General features: G+C 66.3%; 6 protein-coding genes across 6 annotated transcripts in view; 3 read left to right on the plus strand and 3 right to left on the minus strand.

Annotated features, from left to right (window-relative positions):
* The window catches only part of EMIHUDRAFT_447764 (hypothetical protein), a gene marked incomplete at its 5' end in the record, with an annotated part of 3,778 nt that extends 2,198 nt beyond the window's left edge, over nt 1–1,580 (minus strand). The window contains 3 exons of the mRNA XM_005775369.1: nt 349–371; nt 448–552; nt 962–1,580. Coding sequence (XP_005775426.1) covers nt 349–371; nt 448–552; nt 962–1,580 — 747 coding nt within the window. The remainder of the gene's footprint in view (nt 1–348; nt 372–447; nt 553–961) is intronic.
* A 184-nt stretch (nt 1,581–1,764) lies between these two features.
* EMIHUDRAFT_95597 (hypothetical protein) lies at nt 1,765–4,671 on the plus strand (the record flags this gene model as incomplete). Its single annotated transcript, XM_005775370.1, has 4 exons — nt 1,765–1,843; nt 2,203–2,553; nt 2,934–3,181; nt 4,600–4,671. The coding sequence occupies 4 exons, from the start codon at nt 1,765–1,767 to the stop codon at nt 4,669–4,671; spliced, it is 750 nt and encodes a 249-aa protein (XP_005775427.1).
* Nucleotides 4,672–10,042: 5,371 nt separating this feature from the next.
* On the plus strand, nt 10,043–10,670 carry EMIHUDRAFT_308404 (hypothetical protein; the record flags this gene model as incomplete). Its single annotated transcript, XM_005775371.1, has 2 exons — nt 10,043–10,472; nt 10,546–10,670. 2 exons carry the CDS (start codon nt 10,043–10,045, stop codon nt 10,668–10,670), a joined length of 555 nt encoding a protein of 184 aa, XP_005775428.1.
* An 817-nt stretch (nt 10,671–11,487) lies between these two features.
* EMIHUDRAFT_447766 (hypothetical protein) lies at nt 11,488–12,675 on the plus strand (the record flags this gene model as incomplete). The annotated part of the gene is made up of 1 exon (XM_005775372.1): nt 11,488–12,675. The coding sequence occupies one exon, from the start codon at nt 11,488–11,490 to the stop codon at nt 12,004–12,006; it is 519 nt and encodes a 172-aa protein (XP_005775429.1). The 3' UTR covers nt 12,007–12,675.
* A 207-nt stretch (nt 12,676–12,882) lies between these two features.
* On the minus strand, nt 12,883–13,154 carry EMIHUDRAFT_195506 (hypothetical protein; the record flags this gene model as incomplete). Its single annotated transcript, XM_005775373.1, has 2 exons — nt 12,883–13,061; nt 13,136–13,154. The coding sequence occupies 2 exons, from the start codon at nt 13,152–13,154 to the stop codon at nt 12,883–12,885; spliced, it is 198 nt and encodes a 65-aa protein (XP_005775430.1).
* A 3,626-nt stretch (nt 13,155–16,780) lies between these two features.
* Nucleotides 16,781–17,907, minus strand: EMIHUDRAFT_195508 (hypothetical protein; the record flags this gene model as incomplete). The annotated part of the gene is made up of 2 exons (XM_005775374.1): nt 16,781–16,988; nt 17,075–17,907. 2 exons carry the CDS (start codon nt 17,905–17,907, stop codon nt 16,781–16,783), a joined length of 1,041 nt encoding a protein of 346 aa, XP_005775431.1.
* Nucleotides 17,908–17,929: the final 22 nt, after the last annotated feature.

The raw sequence follows: 17,929 nt of genomic DNA on the forward strand, positions 1-17,929 counted from the left end.
TCCGGGAGGTGTTTCGGACATTTCCGGGGCATGTCTTGGGCAGGCATTCCCCCAGTCCGCCGGGGGGGCCTGCCAACCGTTGAGGGGCGCCCGCTCCCCCTCCAGGCGCGGGGGGGGGGGGGGGGGCGAGGCAGAGGGGCTCGCTGGTGTGAGGGAAAGGGCCGGGGAAAGCGCTATGCGTGTGTGTGCGTGCGGGTGTGTGTGTGTGTGTGTGTGTGTGTGTGTGTGTGTGTGTGTGTGTGTGTGTGTGTGTGTGTGTGTGTGTGTGTGTGTGTGTGTGTGTGTGTGTGTGTATGCGTGTGTGTGTGTGTGAGAGAGAGAGTGTCCGTCCGTCCGTCTGTCTGCAACTCTGCATGCTGTGGTGCCCAGGCCTGCAGCGCGGCGATCTGCATCCGCTCGGCCGCGCGGCGAGCGGCCGGCCCCATCTCCTGCAGCGCGCTGTGGAACCTGAGTAAGGCATCCACTCCTCCTCAGTGACGGACTCCGAGTCCGACCCTGTCTCCTGCAGCGCGCGCTGGGACCGCTCGCTGTCAAACCGCACCGCCTCCGCCCCTCCGCCGCACACGCGCACCGACGCGTTCCACGTGCGAGACCGGCGCAGCAGCCGCGGCGGCGAAGACTCGTCGTCAGCAGCGGCGCCGGTGACGGCCGGTCGCGCGAGCTGCTGCGGCGGCGGAGAGTGCTGCTGCGTCTGATGCACTGGCTGCGGCTGACTCGGCGGCGGCGGCGGCGGCGGCGGCGGCTGCTGCTGCTGCTGCTGCTGCTGCTTCTGCTGCTGCTGCTGCTGCTGCTGCTGCTGCGCCTGGTGCTGGTGCTGCCGCTGCTGCTCGGTCGGCCACGACTCGAGCAGCTCGACGCTCGGGTCCCAGACCTACGGGAAGGTTCCGAGACGCTCCCGCGGGGAGGGCCCAAGAGGAGTCGGCCTCGATGCGCGGTGCCCAGACGTCTCCGACCCACAGACCGCTGCCGAGGGAGGCTGGCTCAACGCGCGACAGCACTCCGTCGATCGAGTCGACGCGGCGGAGCAGCCTCATCTCCTTGGACACGTCCTGGACAGGCGGCCCGTCGTGCGGCGAGCTCGAGGTGGGCTGCAGCTGCTGCAGCTCGACCGACGCCTCGGGGCTGATTCCAGTGACAAAGAAGAGCGCCTCGACCGGCTCGCCCTGCAGCGCGCACCACTCGCCGGGCTCAAGGGTCACAAACTCGCCCGTCTGCATTAGCCGCAGAAACTGACGGGGCGTGAATCCGTGTGGCAAAAAGGCGCTCTCGTACAGCTCGTGCTCTCGGCCGCTGAGTGAGACGGCGGACTGCTGCTCACGGAAGATCTTGCCGAGCTGGTACGCGTGCATCGCCGCGAAGAAGCCACCCCAGTAGACGGGCGTCCACAGCGGCGCCGGCTGCAGCATGTTGAACGCCATACTGCAAGACGATGCGCCAATCATGAAGCCGCGCAGGGACACCATGTCCTCACTCATGCTTGCACATACCGCTAGGCTGTTCCCAGCGTGCACGAAAAGGTTGACGCGCGAGGCGGGCACGGCCGCCCGCAACCGCGAGAGCACCGAGCGTCCGAATGACATTGGGAGACCACAGCGCCTTGGTGAGAGCCTGTCCCCCCCCCCCCCCCGCCCGCCCGTCTCTGGTTTCGGGTTTCTTTTCTACATCTTTGCAAGAAGGAGAATCCGAGTTTATTAGGTTTCTCAGAATGAATTTTTGAGAGGCTTGCCACTTCCCACACGATCAAAGTCAACCCGAGGCATCACGATGGCGGGACCACCGATTACCTTCGACCCCGCCTGTCCCTACAGGACTCTCTGCTGGGCTCGGTCACGACCAGTGACGGGTGGGCGCCTCCCAGAGAGTACGGCAACAGCGAGTGCAGGGCGTGGGACGCCGTCGTTAACCGAAGGCCCCCGCACGGGGGGTCCCGGCCGACGTCATGCGCGTCCGCCAAGGGTCCGGGGTCGCCCAGGCAAGTGGCCCAAATCCGATGAGTTTTCCAGGTGTGAACAGCTGTTGAGAGGTGTGAATTCATCCCGGGCGGGGTGCGGGGCGGTAGTCCCGCAGAGAAAATTTTGCGTGCTGGGGCACTGAGATCGCAGTTTTATTAGTCCACGGCGGATGCCAGCTGCAGCTGCGAGGAGACACGCAGTGCCTCATTTGAGCATGAATCAGCGTCCTTTCTGCTGGCATCACGCATAGGAGAAGCCGAGAGGCACGAGGTCCTCCAATTTGCCGTACCGACGTCGCGCCTAGAGAAGATCACGGCCGCAGCCAAGCAGGCCAAGCTCGATCTCGACCGCGACCGCGCCTCTGCCGCCCTCCCCCCTGCGCCCGCCGCAGCTGGCCTTGCGTCCGGCGTCGCTGCCACCGGCCCCGCCGGCCTTGCGCCCGGCGCCGCTGCCACCGGCACCGGCACCGGCCCCGCCGCTTCTGACACCGCCGCGTCCGCCGCGCCCGCCGCCGACCCGCCGACGGAGTCGCCGCTCACAATTGCAACACCAATGCTCGAGATCAGCACGAACGTTGTGATCGCCACGTACGACAGCGCGGGTAGGTTCGACTGGTGGTGCGGCCGCGTGCAGCAGATGCTCTGCAAGTCGGGCGGCAAGAGGGGGAGCTACGTGCGGACCTATCTCCCCGTGCCGTTCGACGAGGCTAAGGCAGCCAACTATAAGATCCACTGCAACTTCTACGCCAAGTCGGGCGCGGACGGCGACTACACCTTCAAGTACAACGTCGACGATTCCGCCCCATACCACATGGAGTCGGTGCTCGGCCTCCTCGACCTCAACCTCCCCTCCGACGAAGGAGTCTACGTGCCGCGCGATCAACAGGCCGGCTGGAAGTTTGACGAGGCGCTTAAACTGATCACGCCGGCCGCGGACTCTGCTCCCCACCGCAAGCGGGCGCGGAGTACCGCCGACGACGAGGCTGGCGGCTCCTCTGGCGCGAAGAAGCGCGCCCTGAACGCAAGGGCGGGACGCTTGGAATCTCTGTCGACCCCAACAACCACCAAATTACCAACGTGGTCGAGGGAGGCGCTGGCGACACCGCCGGTCTTTGCGTGGGCGACTTCATCGCCGAGGTCAACGGTAAGTCGACGACCGGCGGCTCCTTTGGCAAGCTGCTGCCTGCTGCAGCGACGGCGGAGATTAGGCTGCGGCTCATCCGAGTGCAGGTGGTTGAGCCCGACCATCTACACCTCCCTGACCTACTAGCATAAGTGTCTTCCCCTCCCCCTCGCACACAGGATTGACGCTGCTCTCGGCGCTCGCTCCCTCCTCGCCGCCGCGGACCAGGCGTGCCCGCGGGGGCTCTGCAGAGAGCCAGACGGCTCCGCGCGGTCGGACCGACTTTTTTCAGACTGGACTATTCTGGATACTAAGGGTATGTGCAGCTAGATCTCACTGAGCTGAGCTCATATCTGCCCTCAGTATCCTGTTTTGAGTTCGGGAATGCCTTCAGTATCCTGTTTCCGTGTACGGAGGGCCGCGTCCGGACGCGCATGACGTCGGCCGGGACCCCCCGTGCGGAGGCGACGAGTTTTTTGGTTTTGCGGACCGCTCGCCGAACGCCGAAACGCCGTCCGTCACTTGGGACCTGTATATCACGGTCTAAGCACGCTCGATCATCGATGCGTGGGTCGCCATGGCACTCCCAGCACGCGCACACATGGCTTGTTGCACGAGTATATGGGACACGATGTGTCTCAAATATGAGAGGTTTTGACTCCTACCGGCTCCTGACGCTATCCCTGGCAGCTCTAATGACCAGGATCAGTAGTGTTGTGATAGAGGGTGCCCATACTAGCGCAGGAGCTGCCACACTCGCCCGGACCGTCCCCTTCTGGGGCCGGTTCCGCAGCCCGCGAGAGCCGACAGCGGGGCCGTGCCGCGGGTGCCTACTGCCGAGTGCCACAAACACTGCGCCGTCCCGCCATCACCTACAGGCTGTCTTGTGTGATGGTTGGGATGTCCAAACGCCACCATCTTGGCTCTTGCGACCTCAAACCCGCGAGCTGTATGGGTGGTCCTGACGTCGACAGACGCCCGATGACCACGGTGAAGCTGAGCCGGAACGAGTCGACAAGTCTCGTCTGAGCCCGTGGCGGTCGCCGGCTGAGTCGCTGTGCACGGGCCGGTACCTCAGGCGTCACCTCCGCAGCCTCAGGTCTCACACTTTATCACCTCCGACGGGACGCCTTCGGTGGCACGCTCGGCGGCGAGTTTGTTGCAGCTCCACAGCGAGCGCGGCGTCGAGCCTACTCGGTCTGGTCGGTCGGCCGCACTCCCTGGGTGCCAGGGAGTGCGGCCGACACGCGAGCGGTGCGTCCTGGCAGCGCGCGCCGGCTGTGGGGCTGCAACAAACTCGCGACACGCTTTTTGGGACATTTCGACGCTTTTGTCATATACTCGTGCAACAAGCCACATCGCCCGGCCTCGGCCGGTGCGGCTGGGGGCCACCACAAAGCTCCGGGGTGGGGAGCCGAAAAAAAGCGAGGCCCACATTTGTCGCCAATCGAGCTCCTTTGCTCCCCCCGTTAAACCCCCCCCCTCCCGCACCAACCCCCCCCCCCCCCCTTCACCCTTGAGCCAGGCGGTCGCCAAGCACACCGACGTGCGGAAGCAAGAGACTGTCGCTCACACAAGCCGCAGCACAAGTGACTGAGGGCCAGTGAGGGCGAGCCCATCGCTGTCACAGCTGTGGCAGCCGCACAGTAGGCTGTGTCAGCTGTGCAGAGTGTGTGAGCAGCAGAGGAGCTGCTCTCCAGGCTTCTGTCGCAAAGAGCTGCATGCCACCGAAAGCGCTGTCGAGGTTCGCCGAGCGCGGCGCAGGTTGGGGGACACCGTCACCGACGAGCGCGTTGGACTTTTCACTCCGGACAAAAAACGCGGCACAGCGGACGGTGCGGGGCGTGCCGCAAACTTAGCGGCGACTGAGGCGCGGGACCGTCTGCGGCGAGGTGGGTCGGTGGGTCGCGTCCCCCGATTTTGTTCAACCCAGCATCCACACGCACACCCTTTATGCCGGAAGAATGAAGCTGTAAAAGGAGCTCAATAGGAGCTCGCTCGGTCTCGCTGTCGCAGTCCCGCACGCAGGCACTCAGGCAGTATCTCCTCTGGGCTAGAGAGATAGTCTCTCCGGAGTAGAGCCGTACCAGAGCCAGACCCCTGGAATATGTGTCATCCCCCGGGTGTGTGTCGTGGCATTTCGAGTTACAATATCTCCCCCGTCGGCATGCACCATCTGGGGGGTTTGTCTCCCCCCCCCCCCCCCCCCCCCGCGAAAACATATGCGCACTCTCCCAATCCAAACAGCGGTTCCGGACCCCAGACAGCAAGCAGCACGAGCCACGACCATGGTCGGAGCCGAGGCAAAGACTCTCACCGCGGCTCCGGCCTACTCCGTCTCGCGCGCGATGGCGAAGCCCAAGACGCAGTGGCCAAAGTCGAGCGCCGCGATGCCGTTCGTGGCTCCAGCCGAGTCGAGGTGGAACCGCTCGTGGATCTCGTAGATCGAGCGGACGAGGAGCGCCGCCCGCGCGCGGGCCGCCGCGGGGAAGAGCGAGTGGCTTGCCGGCGACCACGGCGCCGCCGCCCGCCGGATCAGCGCCGCCGCCTCGCCCTCGCCGCCCGCGGCGCGCTGCAGCGGCGTCGGCTCACCCTCGTGCAGGCTTGCGCCGCTGCGCAGCAGGGAGGTGGCGCGGGCGGCGGTGAGGGTCTCAAGGTGCGCGAGCGGCGTCCAGCCGCGGCTGGCGACCAGCCAGGCGGCGAGGTCGGCGTGTTCAAAGAGGTTTGCGATCTCCTCAGGCGTGCCGAAGGGCGGCACCGCGGCGCGGGAGGCGCCGTAGGAGGAGAGGAGCTTGGCGACCTCGAGGTGGCCCTCGTGGCACGCAGCGAACAGCGGCTTGGCGCCATTCTGCTTGGCTTGGTTGATCGCCGCGCCGGCCTCGAGGAGCAGCCGGACGATGTCGACGTGGCTCTCCTGGCACGCGATGCACAGCGGCGTGGAGCCGTCATGCATGGCTTGGTTGACCGAAGCGCCGGCCTCGAGGAGCAGCTGGGCGCTCTCGGGGTGGCCGTTCTGGCACGCCATGAACAGCGGCGTGAAGCCGTTCTTGTTGGCTTGGTTGACCGCCGCGCCAACCTCGAGGAGCAGCTGGACGATCTCGGGGTGGCCCTTCTCGCTCGCGATAAGCAGCGGTGTGGTACCATTGTTCATCGCTTGGTTGATGTCAGCGCCAGCGTCGCGCAGCAGCAGGGCGCACTCGAGGTGGCCGTACTGGCACGCGACGAACAGCGGCGTGACGCCGTCGTTGCAGGCTTGGTTGATGTCAGCGCCAGCTTCGCGCAGCAGCTGGGCGCTCTCGAGGTGGCCGTTCTCGCACGCGATGTACAGCGGCGTGGTGCCGTCATTGCAGGCTTGGTTGACCGCCGCGCCAGCGTCGCGCAGCAGCCGGGCGATCTCGACGTGGCCGTTCTGGCACGCCATGTACAGCGGCGTGGCGCCATCGTTCATCGCTTGGTTGATGCCAGCGCCAGCGTCGCGCAGCAGCCTGGAGATCTCGAGGTGGCCCTTCTCGCACGCGACGAGCAGCGGCGTGGCGCCGTTCGGCTGGGCTTGGTCGGTCGCCGCGCCAACCTCGAGGAGCAGCCGGGCGCAGTCAAGGTGGCCCTGCTGGCTCGCGATGAACAGCGCGGAAGCGCCGCTGCCAGTTGTCGCCCCGACGCTCGCGCCGGCTTCGAGCAGCAGCCGCGCCGCCTCGGCCTGCCCGTGACGAGCGGCCCAGGTGAGCAGCGTGTCCCGCCTCTCGGTGTCGAGCCGCGCGTCGAGCCGGGCCGCGAGCGACGTGCGCGTCCGCCGCCCGGAGAGGACGGTGCGCAGCCAGGCCAGGTCGCCCCGAGCCAGGTCGGCGAGCTGGGTTGGGACGCCGCTCATTAGGTCGGTCCCAAAGTGGGGTTTCACGTAACAAGTTCTCACACACAAGTTCAAAAACACGGTATTGCTAAAAATCTCTCTCACAAGTTCTCACACACGAGCAACAAAACAAACACCGACATCACCCCGCCCGCCCACGCTCTTCTCTGGAAAAAAATTATTTTCTTTTTATTCCTCAGTTCCTAACTCTGCTCTCTCTGTCTCTCTCTGGAGACCAACGCTGCAAACAAAATGACGTGTGAGTGTTAGAGTTGTTTGGTATTGCTAAACATCTCTCTCTCTCCAACGCTGTGTGCACTGAGAGCTGCTCCTCTGAGAGGTGAGGCTAAGAGCGAGCTCTGCAAGCGAGCCTATGCGGCTCTCCGAACGGCGAATGCCGCCGCGTACCACTTCGCATCTGGTCGGATGGAGCGGTACCAGCCGGTCACCTCCGCGCCCGTCAGAGCGGGCCGGTGGCAGCAGATCCGCGCGTGTGACACGAGCGAGGGGCACGCGGCGGCGGCGGCGCGCTGCAGCGCGGCCGTGGCGGCGGGGCTGCCGCTCTCGAAGATGACCCTCGTGGTGTTTGGGAGGAGCACGAGCGCCAGGTGCTCCAGCCGCCCGAGCGACTGCAGGGCGGGGATCGCCTCTTCGTGCAGCCAGTGCTTGCTCTCGACACACAGCGTGCGCAGCGTGCCTTTCGCCGCCTCGATGAGCCGCGACGTGCTCCCCCCCGCGCGCCGGTCGTAGCTGGAGAGGTGCTGGATGTGCAGCGCCCGCAGCGAGGAGAACTTCGCGAGGCCGGCGTCTGATGGCCGCGGCGCCGCAGCGGCCGCCCGTTGATGCGCCCAGCCGCCGGAGGAAGCGCCGGCGCCGGCATCGGGCTCAGGCGGCCGCGCGTCGCTGGCGCCGCTCTCGGTCGCCGCGCCGCCCGCGCAATGCGACACCTTGACGAAGAGGTGCGTCACCTCCGCCGCGTGCGTCGCCGACACCCGGGCGAGGGTCTCGTCCGCCAAGGCGCCGCTCCAGGCCGACAGCCGGACGCAGAAGAGGTCGGCGGCTTTCGGAAAGGTTGCCGCTGGTCCCACGGAGGTCCCCTCCCAAAAGTCGCCGATCGCGAGGACGCGCAGCGGCGGGCGCGAGCTCCGCGCGTGCTTGCACGTCGCGCACCACGCGAGGCCGGAAGGGTCGCCGTCGCACACCAGCGCAATGCGCTCCATCAGCCAAAAGGGCGGCCGCGACCAGCCTCGACCGCGCTCGTCGCCACCGCTGGCGTCAGAGGCAGCGGCTCTGCTCGGCGTCTGCTCGACCGCGACCGCGTCTTCCCGAGCGTCCTCGACGTCCTTGATGAGCTCTTCAAAGTCGTCGTCCACCTCGTCGTCGCTGTCGGCGGCTCGCGTCGTCTGCAGCTCGCCGTGGCCAAGCTGGGCGCGGAACATGTCGAGCTCGTCGTCCACGCCTCCCTGGCTGGGCTCGCCCTCGCTCGCTCCTTCCTCAGCGTCGACGGGCTCCAGGAGCGAGAGCGGGACGAGGCCGCGGATGATCCCGGCGGCGCACGAGAAGGCCACAAACGCCGTCTGCGACTCCGGACAGTGGCGCTCGACACGCACGCGGTCGCCCTTGGCCAGCGTGATCTGATCCTCGTCCTCCGCGACACAGGGAGCGCGTGCGCGGGCGACCCACGGGCACTCCATCAGGGCAAGCGGTCCACTTTGGCTAGCGCGTCCGGCAAAGCTGGGGGGCGCGCCCCCCACGACGGGAGGATGCGGCATGATTTCTTGTTTCTGGCCTCGAAGAAAACGAAAAAAAAATCATTTTTTCTTTCTGGACGGCCAGCGCAGCAGCAGCAGCAGCAGCAGCCCAACTGCAATGGCCGACGTCGACGACGAGCACCTCACCGCAGCGGAGATCCGCGCGCGAATCGCGGAGCAGGTCGCCATGATAGGCACACTCCAGGAGGAGGCCGTGACCGCCGATCGCGACATCGCAGAGGCGTCGGAGCGGCAGCGACTGCGGCGCGAGTTGGACGAGAAGAGGTCGATGGTCGCTAATTTTGGTGCTCTCGTCCGCCACAAGCAAAGCTACCGCCGTAAAATCGATGCCGACGTCGCATCGGGTCCCGGGGCACCTGACGATCTCTCTCTCCTGCCGCCTACGAAGAAGAAGCGCGCCCCATCCTCCTCTCTGGCCAAATCCACCATCTCGTATGCGAGCGACGTGGTGAAGCGCGAATTCATCTGGGAGGTGCAGGGCCTGTCCTGGATCGAGCAGAAGCTAACGCAGGAGGGTCGCGCGTGCACCAACAGCAATGTTTTTGACGTTGATGCCTCGGACGCCTCCTCAAAGTACATGCTCGTCTTCAGCCCGCGCGGCGGCAGCCTCAAGCACGACGCGGACGACGACTTCATGTACTTTGATGACGATCTCGCCGGCACCCTTGCGCTCATTCGCCGCGCGGACTCCTACGGGACCAGCCTCTGCTACCGCTTCTTTTTGCGGGACGCGAGCGGAGAGTTCCAGCCGCTGGGGGAGCCGACGCGCGTGGCCGTCGCCGCTCTCGATTCCGCCGACGACATCGAGTCCTTCGTTGGCGGTCCCGACCTGGAGACGGAGTCGAAGGGGCTCTTCGGCCTTTCCTTCGACGCGCTTCTCGGCAGCCCTAATCCTGCCCTTGCCCTCGCGCTCACCCCCACCCTCACCCTCACCCCGACCCCAACCCTAACCCTCCCCAGGCAGCGAGTGGGTCACGGACGACGCGATCTGCTTCAAGGTTTGCATCGAGGAGGCGGTCATGATGCAACACCCCGACAGCAGCTCGCAGATCCGCGTGGGGAAGACGGACGTCGTCTACGAGCACAAGCCGCCGTCGGTCGAGGTGCCGCCCCCGACGCTCAAGGGCGACCTCCTCTCCCTCCTCTCTCCACACACTGCAGCTGCTTGCGAACAGGTGCCGCCCTCGACGTTGCAGGCCGACCTCCTCTCCCTCCTCACCGAGGGGCGCCACTCCGACGTCACCATCGAGGCGACCTGCAACGGCGAGGCGGCGCCCGTGACCTTCAGCGCGCACACGGGCATCCTCAGCCAGCGCAGCGACGTCTTCGCGGCCGCGTTTTCGCACGAGATGCGCGAGAGCGCCACGCGCACGCTCACGGTGACGGACGTGCCGCCACCCGCGCTCAAGGCGCTGCTTCACTTTCTGTACACGGACGACTTTGACGAGGTGCAAAAGGTGCTGCGCGAGGAGCGCGGCAGCTCCTCCTCCTCCTCCTCCTCGGGGGGCGCCTCGCCCTCCTCGGGGGGCTCCTCGGCCGCCGCCGCCTCAAGCAGCGCCTCTGGCAGCGAGGCGGAGCAGAGCATCGCGCAGCTGCAGGCGGTGCTCGCCGCCGCGCACAAGTACGGCGTGCTGCGGCTGCTGCGCTGGGCGGAGGGGCAGCTGTGCGACAAGCTGTCCTGCGAGATGGCGTGCTCGCTCCTCAGCCTCGCGCACGTCTACGGCGCCACCGAGCTCGAGCGCAACTGCCTCGCCTTCATGAAGGCAAACATGGCGCGAGGTGAAGCTCACCCTCCCTTCCCGCGCGCAGACACGCGAATGCGCATCACACCTCGTCCCCCGTTCTCGCGCAGTGGTCACTCGCGCCGACTTTGCGGCGCTCGCGCCCGAGTCCCTCGTCAAGTTCCACATGCATTGCGCGGGCGTCGACCCGGCGGAGGAGGAGCCGGGCCGCAAGCGCAAGCGCGACGAGGAGTAGACGGATTTCGAGACTCGACATGCAGGCGACTGCTCCACACTGCCACTGGGACCTGTTCCGGGTGAGCCGCCTTCTCAGAGGGTGAGCCGCTGGGGTTTAAGTCCTCCTTCTTGCTCCGTTTTCTTGTTCGTCAATTCTTGTCGTGCCAGTTTGCTGTGACAAAGGCTTGGCACTTGGTCTTGCTCTTGGAGCACTTGCGGAGTGCAGTCGAGGAGTTCAGCCTGACATTCTTTTTCGCTGAACGTTAGTGCCAGTGCGCACCAGAAAGAAAGAAAGAAAACAGCTAACCCAAGGGAGGGATGGGAGCGCACCAGTCCCGTGCCACTGTCGCACGCGCCAATTCTTTTTCGCACGCTCAGCACCTCGATGAGGTCACATGGACCACCAAGAACTGGCACGGGCTGCAGATGCAGCGCTTGTCTGTCGTTCTCCACACCGCCGTGGCGTGGCAGACGGTGAACGAGCTAGCGTGCGGGGACAGCGGCATTGTGCACGGTGCTAAGTGCATTGCCGCTCTTAACGGAGTCGCTTAGGCGGCTCCGGTGGTGTGCCGGTGATAGTACTAGCACGCGCCAGTTCGCACCTGTGTCGAGCCGGTGTGCTGTGAGAGGGACTGCTGTTTAAATTCTTTTTCGAGCGTGTACCTGTGTTAGTGCCAGTGCGCGCCAGTCCCGTGCCCAGTGTTGTGCGAGCAAGTTTTTGGTAAGATTCTTTTCCTGTGTCGAACCTGTGTGCTGCGCGGGAGAGTTCTTTTTGATGAATTCTTTTTCGAGAGGCGCACGCTGTGCTGCCGCCCGGTCGTCGGCATTCAGTGACGATGCTGGACGCAGACGCAGCCGAGACCAAGAGTGCGAGACGGCGCCGCAAGAAGAAGCAGCAAGAGGCGGACGCCGAGGACAGCAAGATTAATGAGGTTGGAGACGAGCTCGCCGACATGGCGCTCAAGCAGCAGCAGATCCAGGAGGCGTTCGACCGGTACAGCGAGCTGCAGAAGCAGCTCGACACGCTATCAGGCCGCACCGCAAACACGCCGCGCGGCCACACCATGCTTTATGACAGGAAGAAGAAGCTCATCGACGAGATGGAGAGGTTGCTGCAGACGGCCAAATCGCTCGGCGAGGCGACGCCTGGCGCCGGCTCGGTGGACGGTCTGAAGGCGCTCGGCGAAAAATTTTCTGCGGCGGTGATCAGCGGAGAGGGCGGCGTGGCTGCGGGCCTCGAAGACCAGCTGAGCGCCATGCAGGCAGAGAGCGTCCGGCGGAGGCAACGGGCTCAGGAGCTCGCCGCTCAGGCGCGCGCGCGGCGGCTAGCGGCGGGGAGTGGCGATGGTCAGTAGCTGCAGCTGCCGCCTGGCGCCAGAATTGTCGCACAAAAGAGCGTCGAAGCCGCCGCACGAGTCGGGCCCCACCACATCGCTCGCGCCGCGGCCGTCTCCTGCTCTTGCGGAGGGGCATCCGCTTCAACTTCTGAGAACCAGGACCCTTTATGTGCACTCGTCGCACGCAAGAGCTGCGGAGCTTGCCGACAACGCCAGCTTCATCCAGCTGCCTTCACAATGCCTTGGCAAGCGGATGTCACGAAGGGCCACTTGGGTTGTCACCCGCACCACGCCAGCTGGGGTTGCTGCGAGTGGCGAGGCCCAGGCCAGACGTCGTTGGCGGGAGCGATGGTACGGCCAGATGGCTCTGTGACCCATGCCGCGAGCTACAGGCCCGGTCCCTGCCCAGGCAGCCTCGGCACATCCCCACTCGGGCCCACACACATCCCGCACACTCACCTGCCGCCTCGAGCCCGCCGCCCCCGCGCGCGCGCCCCGGCCGGAGAGAGAGAGAGAGCAAGGGAGGCTGCCGGCTGGAGAGTGCCGGGAGTGCACCGATGAAAGTCGGGAGCGCCGCTGCCGGGTGGGAAGGACGGAAGGGGCGGCGGCGGCGGCGGCGGCAGGCCGTCGCTCACATGCAGTGGATGTCAGGAGGATTGGCACTTGTTACGTGAAAACCCGCTGGGACCCGGACGCCAGCACACACGGCTAGATTTCATGGCGGGGCCGCCTAGGCCCTGGGGTCGGAGTCAGAGTGTGTGTGGAGAGAAGTTTACCTTACCTTACCTACCTTAATCACTACGTATATAAAAATGATTCTTGAGGGAGAATAGAGCCGTACGTGCCGGCTGCCGCAAGATGACCCGATTGCACGTGCAGCTCAAGCGACAAGCCTCACGGGGGGCGGTTCTGCTCGGGCGCTGCAAGGTAGCGACGCAGCCGCCGGCACTCGACATTCCTGAGCCCAAGCTGCAAGAGCTCTGCATCGGAAGCATCCTCGAGATCGGCCACCTCCTCGTAGCCAGCCTCGCGCAGCACCTGTGGCAACGTGAGCGGCTGTAAGTGGCCAGATTCTCCACACGCAGCGCGGCGTGGGGCCAAGTCCCCCGCGCCTCGGCAAGCCCGGGCCGCCGGGTCAGCTTTGCACTCGCCAAGAAGGCCTCCATCTGCGAGATCCCTTCTCCGCTGCCGCCGCCGCCGCCTCCACTGCCTCCACCGCCTCCACCACCGCCACCGCTGCCACCTCTGCTGCCTCCGCCGCCTCCGCCGCCTCTGCCGCCTCCGCCCGCCGCCGCCGCCTCGCCGCCCTGCACCCCCTCGGCGACGCCGTTCTCCACCTCCCCCCCGCCAAGCGCGCCGCGGCCGCCGCCCGCCGTGTCCCCCTCCTCCTCCGCCTTTGGCCCGGCGTCCGGCGCCGCCCTCCCGGCTTGCTCCACCGCCGCCTCGGAGCGCAAACGAATGATGTCGAGGAGCTGAGCTGCCTGCAGAGGGCGGGCACGCGGCACACCGTCACCGCGAGAGGGGAGAGGTTCGGCTCGGACGAGCCCCTCCTCAAGCGGCCTGCGCCGGCATCCCGCCCGCCGTGGGCTCGACGCCGAGCGTCGCGTGCGCGCGCCGCAGCGTCATCCCAATCCCCTGTTCTCACACCAGCAGCGCCGTGAAGCGACGCTGTTCACAGCTCATCGCCGCCTGGACGAGGTGTCCGCAGGCAGGCCGAGCGTCTCTAGGAGGTGTCTAGGAAGTGTCTAGGAGGTGTCTAGGCGAGACACCTCGTCCGCAGGCAGGCCGAGCGCGTCCTGGAGCAGCCTGACCCTGGAGCGGAAGGTGGGCGCTGGAGCGACGGCGGACTCATCGCTGCGCTCCTCCGCCTCGCACGAGCGCTGCGTCCTCTGAAGCGCCTCCGCCCTCGCCTCCTCCTCCTCCCCCGCCTCTGCGGCCCCGCGTGCGCCCTCCGCCGCCGCCTGCGTCGCCTGCGCCGCTGGCCTCTCCTTGGCGGACGGAGATGCCGCCCTCGCCCTCTCCGCCCCAGCCTCGGCCGCCCGGGCCGCCTTGTCCGCCTCTGCGCTCCTCTCCACCTCCACTCTGGCTGCTGCTGCGAGCGACGCCGCCCCCTCCGCCGACGCGCCGCAGGCAAAGGCGTCATGGTCGTACTCCCAGAGCAGCTCGGCGAGGGCCCGCCCCTCGTCCTTGGACGGCGGGGCGCGCCGCCCGCCCTCACTGGTGCTAGCACTGGCACTGATGCTGGCACTGGCGCCACGCCCCGCGCGCCGAGCTGCGCCACCGTTGCTGCCGCCGCCGCTGCTTCGACCGCGGCTGCCGTCACTGCAGTCGGCGCGCGGCGACGGCGGCGCCCACGCGAGCCGCTCTGCCTCCAGCACGGCCTGTGCTCGCCGCAGCGCAGCCGCGTCGACCGCCTCCTCCTTCTTGCTCGCGCGCTCCGCCTCGGCGTCTGCGGCGGCCTAATCTCGGACGATCTCGGGTGCGATCTCGGCCCATCTCCGCCTCGAGCGGCCGCGCGAGCAGCGCCTCCCGCCGCGCCTCCCGCTCCTTCTCCTCCTCCTCCTCCTGCCGCCGCCGCTCCGCCTCGCGCCGCGCGGCGGCCGCCTCCTCCTCCCTCGCCCGCTCGGCGCGGCGGCGCCTTCCCGGAGGCGCCTCCTCCTCGGGCGCAGGCGGGGCAGCCTCGCGCGCGCGCCGCGGAGTCGTAGCCCGCGCGGCGTTTGCGCGGCGGCGCGGCGTGAGCCTCTCCGCTTCGCGGCGCGCGTGCGCCCCCGCCACCACGAGCTCCGCCTAGTGTCGGGGGTGATCTCGAGTGATCTCGAGTGATCTCGAGTGATCTCGAGTGATCTCGAGTGATCTCGAGTGATCTCGAGTGATCTCGAGTGATCCAGGCCGATCTCGGGAGATCTCGGGAGATCTCGGGAGATCTCGAGTGATCCAGGGCGATCTCTCTCGCCTGCTCCTCTGCCACGAGATCGAACGCCACACGCTCCCGCCCACGGGCCAGAAAGACCCGCCGCCGCGCCGCATTCAGCCAGGCGAGCACAGCAGCGCTAGAGGCGAGGAGGGCAGCCGCCACCAGAGCGGAAGCCGCGCCCACGAGCCCGCCGACGACGCGCACGCAGACTTGCCTCCAGCTCTCACGAACCGCCTGCCCGTCGGCCTGCGGTATCAGCCGCCGCCGGAAGAGGCGAAGCAGCCGTCGCGGAATCAGACGCCACAGGGGCAGCAATGCTAGACAGATCGAAGTGACGAGGGCGGCTAAGGAAGTCAAAGTGTCGAAGTGGGCAAGCATCGACTCCAAAAGTGGCGATTCCCAGGCATCGACCGCCGGTCGCTGCTCGCTGAGATCCTCCAAGCGGCAGTCCCGGAGCACACCATCCGCGAAGCGCAGCTGGAGCCCCTTGCCTAGTGAGCGGACACCAGCGCCAGGGTGTGAGTGTGCGGTACTCTGCAGTGTATTCCGGGCCTCGCTGGACCTCCAGGGCTACGCATGCTCAACACGTGCCCTCTCGAGCCCTGGTCAGAAGACGACCGGGGCCTGTGTTCCGCATCTAGGGCACCTTGCCGACGTGCTCGTCCATTGCAGGACCAGCCACCTCGCCGGGCTCGTCCCGTGAGAACCCTTCCTCGCGGCAGTACCGCCGATCGCCGCGGCGGTGCCTGTCCGGCAGCCTGGGCGGGTCCCGGGTGAGGGTGGTGAGAAGGCTGTCGTAGCTCTTCTTGTTGCCGTTGAACAGGAGGGCGAGCCCCTTCCCGGCGTAGTCGTCGCCGCCAGCGGGCCCGGCAACCTCGGCGCGCGCTCCATACACGAGGCGGTCCCCATTCTTCTTCTTCTCCGCGCCACCCGTGTAGTAGACCTGCTCGCCCACCGAGTAGCCCCCCGGCAGGGGCGGCGGCCGGTCCGGGCTGAGCTCGGAGAGATAGCAATCGATGCTCTCAGTGTTGCCAGGGAACTTCACCGCGACCTCGCCATCCTCCCCGACGACGCGCCCAGTGACCACGCCGCGCTGGCCGTGCACCTGACAGGGCCAAGGCGTGCGGTCAAGGTGGCCCTCGGGGCGTTGTGTGTGTGTGTGTGTGTTGGTGGGTGGGTGGGTGTTTTTGGGGGGGGGGGGGGGGGGGCACCAGCTCTGTCCCCGTCGTCGAAAAACTCGCTTCTCCCAGAAAAGTAGACGTGATCGCCGACATTGTACCCGCCGGGCAGCTGCGGGGGCTCCCGGCTGAGCTGGTTGAGTACGACTTGAACGGTTCCCTTGTTGCCGTCGAAGAGCACCGTGAGGCCCTCTGCTGCTCTTGTAGGGCCGACAACTGTGCCTCTCAAACCGAATTCCAGCCTGTCTCCGCTTGTAAACCCTTGGCTATTGCCGCTGAAGTACACGGTGTCGTCCAACGCGAACCCACCAGGTAGAGGCGGAGGTCGCTCGCGGCTGAGCGTGCCGAGGTAGCAGCTGACGCTCTCGCCTCCCCCAAAGCGCAGCTGCAGGCCCTCTCCCCAATACTCGCCTTCGCCCGGCCCGGCGACCACGCCGAGCGCGCCATGAGTCAGACGCGTGCCGCTCTCAACGGTCCGGCTTGTCCCGTTGTAGTAAAGACGGTCGCCAACCGAATGGAGCCTCAGCTGCGGCGATGGCGCGAGGCGCACCTTGGCGGAGACGACTAGCTCATCGTCGAGCAAGAAGCCGGAGGAAATCACGTCTTTCAGCGACACCATTTTTTGCCAGCCATAATTGGTCGATTGTGAGTCGAATCGATCAAGATTGGCACCTATACGCGCGGCAGAGCTCCGTTAGTATCATCCTACTCTGGTCTGGTTGTTGGCGCCGTTCCGCTGCGCTCGTTTCATAACACTGCGTGTGGCCACCTCGAGGTGGTTCTTCACCGTCAGCGTGAAGGACGCATGCCGCGCCCAGCCCTCCGGCAGCGTCGCCGAGCCGGCCGCGCTGAGGTAGAGCGAGAGCTGCCCCTGCTGATTGGCGCCCTTCGGGTAGAGAAGAAGTGTCCTGCGGCAATATAGGCGTGAGACGTGGGGAGTGGCACGGAGCGTCCCATCCTCGAGGCGGCCAAGGGAATTTGGGGTGCGTCGCACCAGTTGAATGCTCCGGCCTGGAAGGTAGGAGAGTAGAGCTTCGTCTCCTCGATCTTTGAGAAGCCCGGGATATGCCATGTGTACTCGCCGGAGGGGAGGGAGGGCAAAGGCTCCCGGCTGAGCTGGTTGAGTAAGAGTTGATAGTCTCTCTTGTTGCCGTCGAAGAGCACCGTGAGGCCCTCTGCGTGCGATGCAAGAGTAGGAGGGCCGACAACCGTGCCTCTCTCTCCGAATATCAACACATCTCCGTTGTCGAAGGAGTATGAGGAGCCATTGTAGTACACGAGGTCGTCCGGCGCAAACCCGCCAGGTAGAGGTGGAGGCGGATCTCGCGTGAGATTGCGTAGGTAGCAGCCTATGGTGAGCTGGTTGTGGGCGAAACGCATTGCGACGGCCGTGCGGGCGAGATCACCAGCCGCTTGGCCAGCGACGCGTCCTCTCCAGCCGTAAACGAGCCGGTCGCCATTATCAAATTTCGTGCCTGTGCCGTTATAATAGAGCTCTTCGTCCAACGCGAACCCACCAGGTAGAGGCGGAGGTCGCTCGCGGCTGAGCGTGCCGAGGTAGCAGCTGACGCTCTCGCCTCCCCCAAAGCGCAGCTGCAGGCCCTCTCCCCAATACTCGCCTTCGCCCGGCCCGGCGACCACGCCGAGCGCGCCATGAGTCAGACGCGTGCCGCTCTCAACGGTCCGGCTTGTCCCGTTGTAGTAAAGACGGTCGCCAACCGAATGGAGCCTCAGCTGCGGCGATGGCGCGAGGCGCACCTTGGCGGAGACGACTAGCTCATCGTCGAGCAAGAAGCCGGAGGAAATCACGTCTTTCAGCGACACCATGCCAAGCCAGCCCCAACTAATC

This window comes from Emiliania huxleyi, assembly GCF_000372725.1.
Source record: "Emiliania huxleyi CCMP1516 unplaced genomic scaffold EMIHUscaffold_3, whole genome shotgun sequence".
NCBI lineage: Eukaryota > Haptophyta > Isochrysidales > Noelaerhabdaceae > Emiliania > Emiliania huxleyi.